The sequence below is a fragment of the Siniperca chuatsi genome, linkage group LG14 (assembly GCF_020085105.1).
Source record: "Siniperca chuatsi isolate FFG_IHB_CAS linkage group LG14, ASM2008510v1, whole genome shotgun sequence".
Classification (NCBI taxonomy): Eukaryota; Metazoa; Chordata; class Actinopteri; order Centrarchiformes; family Sinipercidae; genus Siniperca; species Siniperca chuatsi.
The window spans coordinates 27871017-27881629 of NC_058055.1; the positions used below are offsets into that span (position 1 = coordinate 27871017).

Here is a 10613-nt window from a genome sequence, read left to right on the forward strand (position 1 = left end):
TATTATATATTTATAAGTAGCTAGTAACTAAAGCTGAAGTAAAAGATATGAATAGTGCTTCCTCCACCGCTGGTTTTTAGTGTTTTTATTATGGGTGTTGTGATCTCGGATCTGCTGATAATCTCGCGAGATGTTACGCGCTGACCAGCAGGCGTCGCGCTACAGTTGTTTCTGTGAGCTGAAACAGTAGAAGAAGAAGTGACGGCGCTGCGGGGAAAATCAAAATGTCCGCTCCGAAAACCATCCCGAAAGATGCTCAGGTAATGTCATTTAAAGCAGAGTTTTTAAGCGTGTATTTGTCATTAAGCTGCGATTTGAATTAACCCTCGTTGTGGTTTTGTTTAAATGCCACAGTTAACATCAACAACTGATGCATTTGTGCGCGTTTCTCTTAACCCGCAAACGTTAGCTAGCTTGTCAGCTAACGTTAGCGCCGGATTACCGTTCACTACAATAGCCACCAGCTAGCGCGTTAGCCTAGCCGGTAGCCGGTGGATAAGAGCCGTTGGGATGTAAACACGAGCGACTTGTTTTGCAGAGTTTCCTAATTATTGTGTCTTATATTGACTGACGCTGGATTTTTATTAACATTAACGGTCATTTTGAGCTCGCTTTGCCGGAGTGTTTAACGCCGAAACGCCGCGAATTGGCTGCAGAGAGGGAACGTTAAATAGTAGGTGTCACGGTAAAATTGGTAACCGAGTTTAAAACAAACCTGCAAACTTCTCGTTTACGTGTTTTTTTTCACGGTTTACAGCGAGTTGGTGTATAAACATGCTGCTGTTCGCAACACACACTAACTTTAAATGGCCAAAAGTAAGCGAAAACATCAGTTCTCACACACATTCAGGTCATTGATTATTTCATTGATTATAGATTTACAGTTATTTTTTTTTTTTTAGTCCATGAAATGTCAACAAATCCGAGGTTACCGTCCATTCAGTTTATCATATAAAACAGCAGAAAGAAAGTTTCAAGCAAAAATACTTTAAAAAAAAGTTTGATTATCAAAATAGTTATTTTTCTGTCAATCAATTAATAGATTAATTGACAAATCGTGACAGCTCTTGTACAAATAAACATGTAATAAACAGCAGCTCACTGTCACGTCAGCGCACACAGGAAGAGAAGTACTAAGCAAAAAAATATAATACACTATAATACAGGTCAGATTAAGTAAGTACAACGTGGGTATAAGTATAAAATTATAATAAGTGTGAAGTACAAAGTGGGTTTACTGGTTGATGATAGTACAGTATAATACAATGTAATAATATAAGTAATAAGCAGAGGTGCATGTACTGTCGAGAGTAATAGAGGTATATAATATCAATATCAATAAATAGGAAAAACTAACATTGGAAAACTAATATTGCACGGGAGTATTAAACACAGAATATTACACAATTATGTCAAGTATTGCAGTGATGTTAATGATCAATGTCCAGTTTAGTGACTTCGGGTCATACAGACTGACACTTAGAGGGAGGAGTTAAAGAGTCTGATGGCCACAGGCAGGAAGGACTTCCTGTGGCGCTCTGTGGTGCATTGTGGGGAGATGAGTCTTCCGCTGAAGGTGCTCCTTTGCTTGACCAGCACGTCATGGAGCGGGTGGGAGACGCTGTCCAAGATGGCGTGTAGTTTACCCAGCATCCTCCTCTCTGACACCACCGCCAGAGAGTCCAGCTCCACCCCCACAATGTCACCGGCCTTACGGATCAGTTTGTTGAGTCTGTTGGCGTCCGCTACCCTCAGCCTGCTGCCCTCAGCCTGCTGCCCTCAGCCTGCTGCCCCAGCATGCAACAGCATACAGGACAGCACCGGCCACCACAGACTCATAAAACATCCTCAGCATCGTCCGGCAGATGTTGGAGGACCTCAGCCTCCTCAGGAAACAGAGGCAAATAGAACAAAGCATAGAAAAGTAGCACTAAAGGAAGAAATAAAAAGAAAAACTAAAATATATTTACAAGATATACAGTTGCGTATATACACACAAAGAATATGTGCAATATCAGTGTAATATGCAAATTATAGTGCAAAGTCCAAAGCACCGACATAACAGGACAGCTCAATGTAAATGCAGTAAAATGTATCTGTGAAATGTAATATAGTCCTCAGGGTAGGAGAGGTGAGGTTAGGAGGTCGCTCACTAATGATGCAGTGTCATTAATGATTATTTTTGTTATTTATGTGTTGAGTGAATTTTTCGATTTAATTAATTAGTCTATAAAATACCTGAAAATTGTGAAAAGTGAACATTTCCACCAGTTTCCCAGAGCTGGTGTCCTCAGATTGCTTTTCTGTCCAAAACCCAAAACGTGTATATAATCTAAAAGATCCGTATTTTGTCAAAATATAAGGTTCATATTCTGTCGATAAATGGATCGACTCATTGTTTATGTTGTGTAATTGTTTTGCAAAAATCTGTAGTTCAAATTAATGATTCAGAGCCAACTGAGATTAAAAACAGGCTCATTGAAGTCATCGAGTGTTCGTTTGGTTTATAAAATAGTTTAAAAGTGCTCGTTACAAGTTTCGGATGAGTCCAAAACCCACAAAATATTGGATTTACAAAGTTACAAATCAGCAAATCCTCACATTTGAGAGACTGGGACCTGCGAGTGTTTGGCTGTTTTATTTGGTAAATGACCGAAACGAATGATTAAATATCAGAATTGTTGCCAATTAATTTTCAAATCAGCGAATCTTTTCAGCACGACGACGTGACGCAAAACAGTTTCCCCCGAACATCAGTTTTATTAGTTTCCATGTGATTTTTTGCAAACATCTACGTCAGAATATAAATCAGTATTAGAAGAAACAATCCCATTAAGATTATTATATTGATATATCTACCGTGCTGTCGTTATGCCGTCTGATGGGTCGTAACTGTGTCGTGCAGGTGATGATCCAGATCCTGAAGGACATGGGGATCACCGAGTACGAGCCCCGAGTCATCAACCAGATGTTGGAGTTCACCTACAGTAAGTCGACGGCACTGTGTTTACATGTTTGTCGCGTCTGAGCAGTACAGAAGCCTGCGATGGACACAAAGATGGATGGCTGCAAATTCAGACGCAACTCGGTTTAGTCTCTGTTGACCTCTAGTGGCGCCGCGTTATTCCACTGACCTGCAGGTGGCGGTAACAACGAAACAAGAAACGCAGCAACGCGCCAACAAAGGCAGAGAAGAAGAAGGTAGTAAACATGGATTTAAGATAAAGATCAGCCTTGCTGATGTTTTACGAGGAGGGAAACGTTTTGGCGCGTTAACGTCGGGTTCAGTCTGTTAAAATGGTCGCTGTGTCGGATTAGTCGTGAATTCGTTGGTCCCCGACCAATCACAGCTCTCTGTCTTTTCACGACCTGCGTGATGTCATCGGGAAAGAGGTGCTTCTTAACGTTTCGACCAGCATTAAGCGAGCCCGATGACGGGTCGTCCGCCATCGGCTCGGCTAGCGTACGCTGCAAGTGGTTTCCTCTTTTGTCGTGCGCGTCGAGAGCGTGTTTTCGATAATCGTCACTCCCTTTAAAAGAAAACGAACCCCCTGATTGGCCTTTGCAGGGAATCGCCGGCAGACTGTACAAAACATACAGTCGCCGTTTCCACCCAGGAGCTTTGTTGCTTCCACGAGAGCAGAAAGCCGCTCTTTTCTTTTCGTAGCCTCGTACGTTTCTTTTGCGGTAAGTACGACAACGTGCGGTAAATAGTGCCGCGCTCTTAGACAGATGTGGAGGCGGAGTAACGCAAGGTGTGCTTCGTCCGGTGCTGAGCGCACGCAGTTAAAGCCTCCGCTCATATGAAGTTATAACAGCATGTGCGACGGATCGGTGACAGGATGGAAGACCGCGTATGACTCCGATCGGCCTGCGTAAGCTTTTACTGGCCGCGGGCCGTCGGTTGTGTCGGACCCTGCGCTCGTGAGGCGTCGGCGGTCGTCCACGATGATACACTACACGCGATGAAACCGTCAGTTGTCAGGTCGGGCTGATATCGTGCAGTCTGAACCCTGCGTCGTGAACAAACAACGCCGGGTTCAGCTTTAAGTTCTGGCTGACGCTCAAAACTGGAGCAGGCTTTGCGCTAAATGAACATTTAGCATTATTGTACGTACGCGATTTTAGTGTTTATGTATTTATTGTCGTTTTTAATGGCTAATTTAACGTCTGGCCAAGGGACAACAGCTGAAAATTAGCCTTTTGGCTAACACGGGGACTTCGATCACTGTACGTGGGGAAAGAATACAATTGTCAGTTGAGCAAAGAGGAAAGATGCACCCCTCTGAACTGTGACTACACAAAGATCTGTTTTCACTTTGGCCAACGTGAAATTAAATCTGCTTTAATTAAGGGGGTGAATACTTTGTATAGGCACTGTGTGGTTTTAGCCAACAGCAATGATTTCTCACGTTGACAGTATTTTCATTCAACTTTAAAAACATTAGTGTTCAAGCCCTTGTGGTGGGGTAGGGTAGAGTTTCTATCTATTTACTCTATAAATGCAATGATGATGAACGTTTGAAGTTGGGACTTAGAAGCTGCAGAGAAGTTCCCGTTGGTGTCTTTTAGCAGCCATAAAAATCTTCCTGAATTTCAAGTAAGCAACCAGAGTCAAATTGATCAAAGTTACAGCAACAAAGTTACTATATGAACATAAATTTGTCAATGTTGGCGATGTACACTTAGTGCAGACTATTATCCCTAGCAAAGTGTTGATGTATTCATCTTTCCTTGCAGTAAGCCATTACTTCTGATTCTTTTTACTCCAGTATGAGTAAATATAGATAAAATACTGCAGCCCCGCTGCTGCCCAGCTCTTTCGAAACAAAACGTTGAATTAGCAAAAGAAAAAAAAAAACTCACAGGAAAATAAATATTTAGAACAAATCACGTGCAAAAAATAGACATTTTTCATTATTATAATCAATCAAAAAGTCCCGTTGAATCTTTGAATTCGATGAATCGTCACTCTGCTGGTTTGAGACGCTGTGGGATGAATGTGACGCTCTTATAGATAAAACTTATAAAACTGTTGCTGACGTGAGACTTTGTGAAATAATTGTCTTTGATCATAAAGTTGCAACATTTGACATTTGAGAACTTTGTCAAAAAACCCGTCTTTGTTAAATAAAAGAAGCGAAACATGATTTGTGTTTAGGGTCAACGTCACTCAGCTGCTGTTTCTGTTCACAGGATATGTGACGACCATCATCGAGGACGCCAAAATCTACGCCACGCACGCCAAGAAGTCCAGCGTGGACGCAGACGACATCAAACTGGCCATCCAGTGCCGCATGGACCAGTCGTTCACCTCGCCGCCGCCTCGAGACGTAAGCCTCCGCCGACCTCGCGTTACTGTCGTCCTCAGCGCCTTTACTGCGGCTCCGCTGCGTTTACGCTCGCTCTGCAGCACGAAGCGCACGTGTGGATGTGTATAAATGGCTGCAAGCAATCTGCTTTTTCTAAATAAGGAGAAAGGAACAAACGTCCGCCTCAGACTTGATCATTCTCTTTCGAACCAAGAAAGAAAACGCTAAAGCAGTGTTTGATTTTACACTGGAGTTTCTTTTAGAGTATTGGCGTTCTACATCACGACACGAGTTGAAGGGAACAAAGACCACAGGTGGAGCCAGATCGAAGAACTTAATAAAAACTAAACTAGCTAACGAGGCGCAGCACGAATCTACACTTAGAAAAGAAACACGTGCGGGGAAAGAAAACTCGCGTGAAACCTGGTCCTTCTCCCAATAACTGAGCGCTAACTGAAGATCTCTAGAGTTGACTCACAGAAGCTTTATTCTTATTTATTTTATGATCACAACGTTGTCAGACAAATAAATATAAATACAGACTAATGGCAGCAAAAGATCGCCATCTTGAAGAGCACGTAACTGTAGTAGCCGCTGTTACACAGGAATATGGAGCTAAAGTTCGCTAACATTTAGCTGCTGGTCACCAACCAGATAAGGCTGCGGCAGCTAAACGCGAGTGCGTCGAGTAGAGCAGTGGTGTGTTTTATTGCTCATGAATTCAGTTTTTCATTTGGGGAAAAAAGGAGGAAAGTGCCGCCGCAAAGCGTCTGCAACCACATCTGATGAGCTGCAAACGCGGTGCGGGGCCGCGACCAACGATTCGCTTCGTTATCGATTCGTTTGCAGGGGATTTTCTTGATTGACCGATAACCGTTCGGTCTGTAAAACTTAAGAAAGCGGTGAGAAATTCGTCTAGTTTGGCAACAAACCAAGAGATATTCAATCTATTATAACGTAAGACGAGGAAAAGCAGCCACTTCTCCAGTAGTTTCAGATTTTTCTGTCGATCGACTAATTGATGAATCAACAGACCGTCGCAGCTCGATGTGCTTGTAAAGCCCCAAACAACGTTCGTCAAACGCTTCGGAAACGTTTCCAGTTGACGTTGAAGCCGCGGCAGTCTGTGTTTGTGTCGTCTGTTTCGGTTTTTTAACCCGGGTCTCCGGCTCTGCCGTGTGTTCAGTTCCTGTTGGAGGTTGCGAGGCAGAAGAACCAGACTCCTCTCCCGCTGATCAAACCCTACACCGGACCCCGGCTTCCCCCGGACCGCTACTGCCTGACGGCGCCCAACTACAGACTCAAGTCTGTGCAGAAGAAGGTGCAAACTCTCCACCTTTTAACGTTCATCTCCAGCTTTTCCGTTTATTCCCCAAAACTTCTCTTTGATGTGTTTGTTTTGTTTTATCCCTTCCAGGTGTCGTCGTCTACCGGCAGGATATCGGTGCCGCGCCTCAGCGTCGGCGCCGTCTCCAGCAGACCGAGCACGCCGACCCTCGGTGAGTCTCGCGTAATGCAGCTGTGACGCCGTAGAGGGCGCCACAGGCGGGCCCGTCAGTCCCTCTGAGAGGCAAAAAGGCTTGTGTGTTACCCAGAATGCAGTGCAGCTACAGCTTGTATCCTGACCTCTTCCCCGCAGTGGATCTCTCTACTCGCATGTTAAACCTACATTACAATGCCACTGTAGTTTGTCAAAGGGCATTCTGGGAAATGTAGGAGCTCACTAACTGAAGTAAAAGCCGGTGGCATCAGAACAAAACCAAAACTGGATTTTCACACATTCAAAAGAGATCTTTCACGTTTCTTTTCGCCGTGGTGGAAACGGCGACGGGCTCTGATGCGCCTCCTTTCCTCGGCTCGGCACCGTGATTTTATTCCATTTTCAAAAAGTTGTGGATAGCACCTAGCAGAGCGGCGAGGGGCCCGAGAGAAGCGTCTGCGCTCTGATGCAGGAAGCTCTCCTGTTTTTATTCAGCAGTCTTTCGACTCGCCGCCTCCAGCTTCTTCCCCTCGCTGCGACAAACCGGTCACAGGCGCCGTCCCTTCGGTGTCCTCCCCGTGTTTGTGTCGCGCTGAAGGTGACGCCGCGGCAGTGGAAATCGAGAAAAGCGGGCCGAGCCGAGCCTGATTGGCGCTGAAACGAGTAGTCGATTAATCCGTTATCGATGGAGAATTCATCTGCAACTATTTTGATAATCGTTCGTTTCATATTTCAAGCAAACCCCCGAAAATATCTGGTTTCCGCTTCTCAGTCGTGAGGATTTGCTGATGTTCTTCCTCCTTATGTGAGTCAAATGAATATACAACACACACTCTTCATCATTTTCCGACAGTCCAAACGATCAATCGAGTAAATAATCGGCAGATTGATCCGTTCGATAAAATGCTATTAAACCCCATCGCCAGGTAAGAAACCGGATCACTGCGAGAAACCAGGCTGGAGATCTAAAGACATCTTTCTAGCTGTGATGTCATGAATCCTGCAGGTACGTCCAGGTGTTAACGTGAGATTTAAGCCCTGAGCTGCGCCTGGCAGAATCTGTAGAAAAGTGTTTGGGTGGAGGTGAACTTTACTCGCAGCCGGTGTCAGATTTCTCCGTTTCTCCGGCCACAGCGACGCTTTCCTGCCGCGAACACCCGAAGAAACTCTCGATGAGGCGTTTACACGCCGAAGAGACCGTTCGGACATTCTGGTTCCCACAGTGTCGCAGCTGCAGGTTCAGTTAAAAAATAAATAAATAATCATTACGAAAACGTGGAAATGTCACATTACGGAGCATTAAAATGATCTGACAACTTGAACTCAGGATCGCTGAATTTACCAGAACGGCGTACAGTGAAGCAGGGCGTAAATCTGGGCCCCTCCCCTTTTTAATACTCGACTGTATCAACAAGTAAACACCTGCGTCTGTAGTGCTTATTACCGGTAACGCCGCGTTTATAACGCGTCTCAGAAAGTCTGCGCAATCTGAAATCTGTCGAATTATCGCGAGAAGCTTCACGGCGTTATCTCTGTCACGGTTTCTAAGGTCTTCATCGTTCTCTGAGCACAACACAAGCGAGAAACATGTTGCATCTGAAGAATCGAGGTGAATTAGTTTCCAGTCTGCTGCAGCAAGAAAGTGACATAATAAAACTTAAATAGTGCAACTCTATATACACGAAGACTAATAATTAATACAGGGAGACGCTCTCATATTGCCTCACAGTCTGTCAAACTATATTAACGTAAAATGTAACTCGTGGGCTTCTTGAGGATCCTCCCCGTGCTGCATAAAACACTGTTTTGTGTAAAACCAGCGGCCCCATTATAAAGATGCTTCGGTGTGTTTGCTGCTTCGGTTAGACCAGAACAGATGTGGCTTTTGTTTAGTCCCAGTTGGACCGGTGTGCTGTGACCAGTGTTTTCTCCACAGGAACTCCGTCTGTCCAGTCCGTCGCCGCTAAAGTCGGCGCTCCGGTGTCTCTGACGGGTCAGAGGTTCACCGTGCAGATCCCACAGCCCTCTCAGACGGCCACCACCAAGACCAGTAAGAACCCGTTTTATTTAAATCTGACACCAGCAGGTCGACGACTTCTTCTAGTGTGTTTATATCTACATCATGCCATCTTTATTCAACCAGAAAACATGAAAAATCTCTATTTTCAAGAGTGTTTTGGACCAAATACGAGTTACGTAAGAAAAATGTCACCAAATCAGAACCAAGTGAAGATGTTATAATGTGCAGGTTTCCTTTATGTGGCATTTAGCTGTGAAATTAAAGTCACAGTGAATATTTAGAGCAGCTCCGTCCCTGTTGGTGTTTATTTATTTAATCAGGTCGTCTCGTCGAGATCTGAGAAAAAGAAACATTCATAAACCTCCAGAACTGGTAAAAACAAAGAGCTGAGATGTGAACGTGTAGAACGAAGCACAGGAAGTTTAACCCTCGCTGCTCTTCTCGTCCCGACAGCCACGCCGTCCACGCCCGTCGTCTCCAACGTCCTCATCAACCAGTCCCTGATCGGCTCCAAGAACATCCTCATCACCACCAACATGGTGTCGCAGAACTCCGGCGGAGAGTCGCTGAAGAGGAAGCACGAAGACGACGACGACTACGACGCTCTATGACGGCGTGACTGAAGACGGCTCTTTTTTTTTTTTAAACCTTTGTAATAACCCCTAAAAAAAATCTGTACATTAAAAAAAAAAGAAAAAGCGACACAGAGGAGCGGAGGGAAGCCGCTCTGATGGTCGACTGATTCACAATAAACTGCATTAACATACAAACTGAGCTGCGTCTGTTCTTACGCAGCTACGTGACGTCGGCATTTTAACACGGGCTTTGCTGATGTACAGATGTACTCCGGTGCACCGTGACATCACTGTTAGGTGTGGTTACGCCTGCTGGAGGAAGTATTCAGATACTGCAGTTAAAGTACTAACGCGCACTGTGAAAAATACTCTGAAGCCCTTAAAGCATTAAAGCAGTGCAGCGTCCCTGTGGCTGCTGTGCTGTTATATATTCTATCATCAGGTTATTATTCCTCGTGCATTAATGTAAAGCAGGATGTTGCTGCTGCAGCTGGTGGAGCTGGAGCTCATGTTGAACCGGTTTGTATCGGACTGCAGCTGATGATGCTTTTCATTCTGGATCCATCTGCCGATTCTTTTCTCCGTCGATCGATCGGTTTGGAAAACTGGTGAAAACGGTGAGAAACGCCGTCACGACGACCCAGAGCCCAAAGCGACGCCTTCACCGTGTCGTCGTGTCCGACCGACAGTCCAAAGCTCGACGTTATTAACAAACATCACAGTTATTACAGTCGTTCAGAGGAAAAGCAGCAGATCTGCACATCTGAGCAGCTGGAAGTGTTTTTATATGAAAAATAAAATGTTTGTTACTTTATTTGAATCGTCCACCTACTCATAGATTTTAAAGTATTTGCAACGATTCACAAATAAAACCGTTTTCTTGGTTTGATTTAGGCACGAAAACCATCTTCGACTTTGTTCACATAATCTGTTAAACATCTACAGACGAAGCCAAATATTCTATAAACTTTGGGCGGACTATTTAAAAAAAAAAAGCGTTTATGAAATACAATAAAAGTAGCTGCCAGTCGACTGATCGTTTCAGCTGTACTTGTAAAAACCGTTGGGTAGTTTAATTTATTACAAAACATTTTAATAAGCTCTTCATATGTTTTGTAAAGCTGTGAAATGTTCTGCAGTAAAAAGTACAATATATAAATATATATATACAGACAAACATTTACAAATACATTATCAGATATATATACACACATACAGTATGTTGA

The 10613-nt window shown here is 44.1% G+C and overlaps 1 protein-coding gene across 1 annotated transcript; it reads left to right on the forward strand.

The window, feature by feature from the left end:
• Positions 1-116: 116 nt before the first annotated feature.
• Positions 117-9582, forward strand: taf9 (TAF9 RNA polymerase II, TATA box binding protein (TBP)-associated factor). Its single transcript, XM_044221200.1, has 7 exons — positions 117-260; positions 2906-2987; positions 5197-5333; positions 6499-6633; positions 6730-6811; positions 8729-8842; positions 9266-9582. The coding sequence occupies exons 1-7, from the start codon at positions 225-227 to the stop codon at positions 9421-9423; spliced, it is 744 nt and encodes a 247-aa protein (XP_044077135.1). The 5' UTR covers positions 117-224; the 3' UTR covers positions 9424-9582.
• The last annotated feature ends 1031 nt before the right edge of the window (positions 9583-10613 follow it).

What these genes read in the sequence shown, in the direction of transcription:
- taf9 (XM_044221200.1), top strand. Translation starts at nt 225, where the DNA reads ATGTCCGCTCCGAAAACCATCCCGAAAGATGCTCAG. An exon ending in ACCGAGCACGCCGACCCTCG is followed by an intron (nt 6,812 to 8,728) that starts GTGAGTCTCGCG and finishes TTTTCTCCACAG; the next exon opens with GAACTCCGTCTGTCCAGTCC. An exon ending in GACGGCCACCACCAAGACCA is followed by an intron (nt 8,843 to 9,265) that starts GTAAGAACCCGT and finishes TCGTCCCGACAG; the next exon opens with CCACGCCGTCCACGCCCGTC.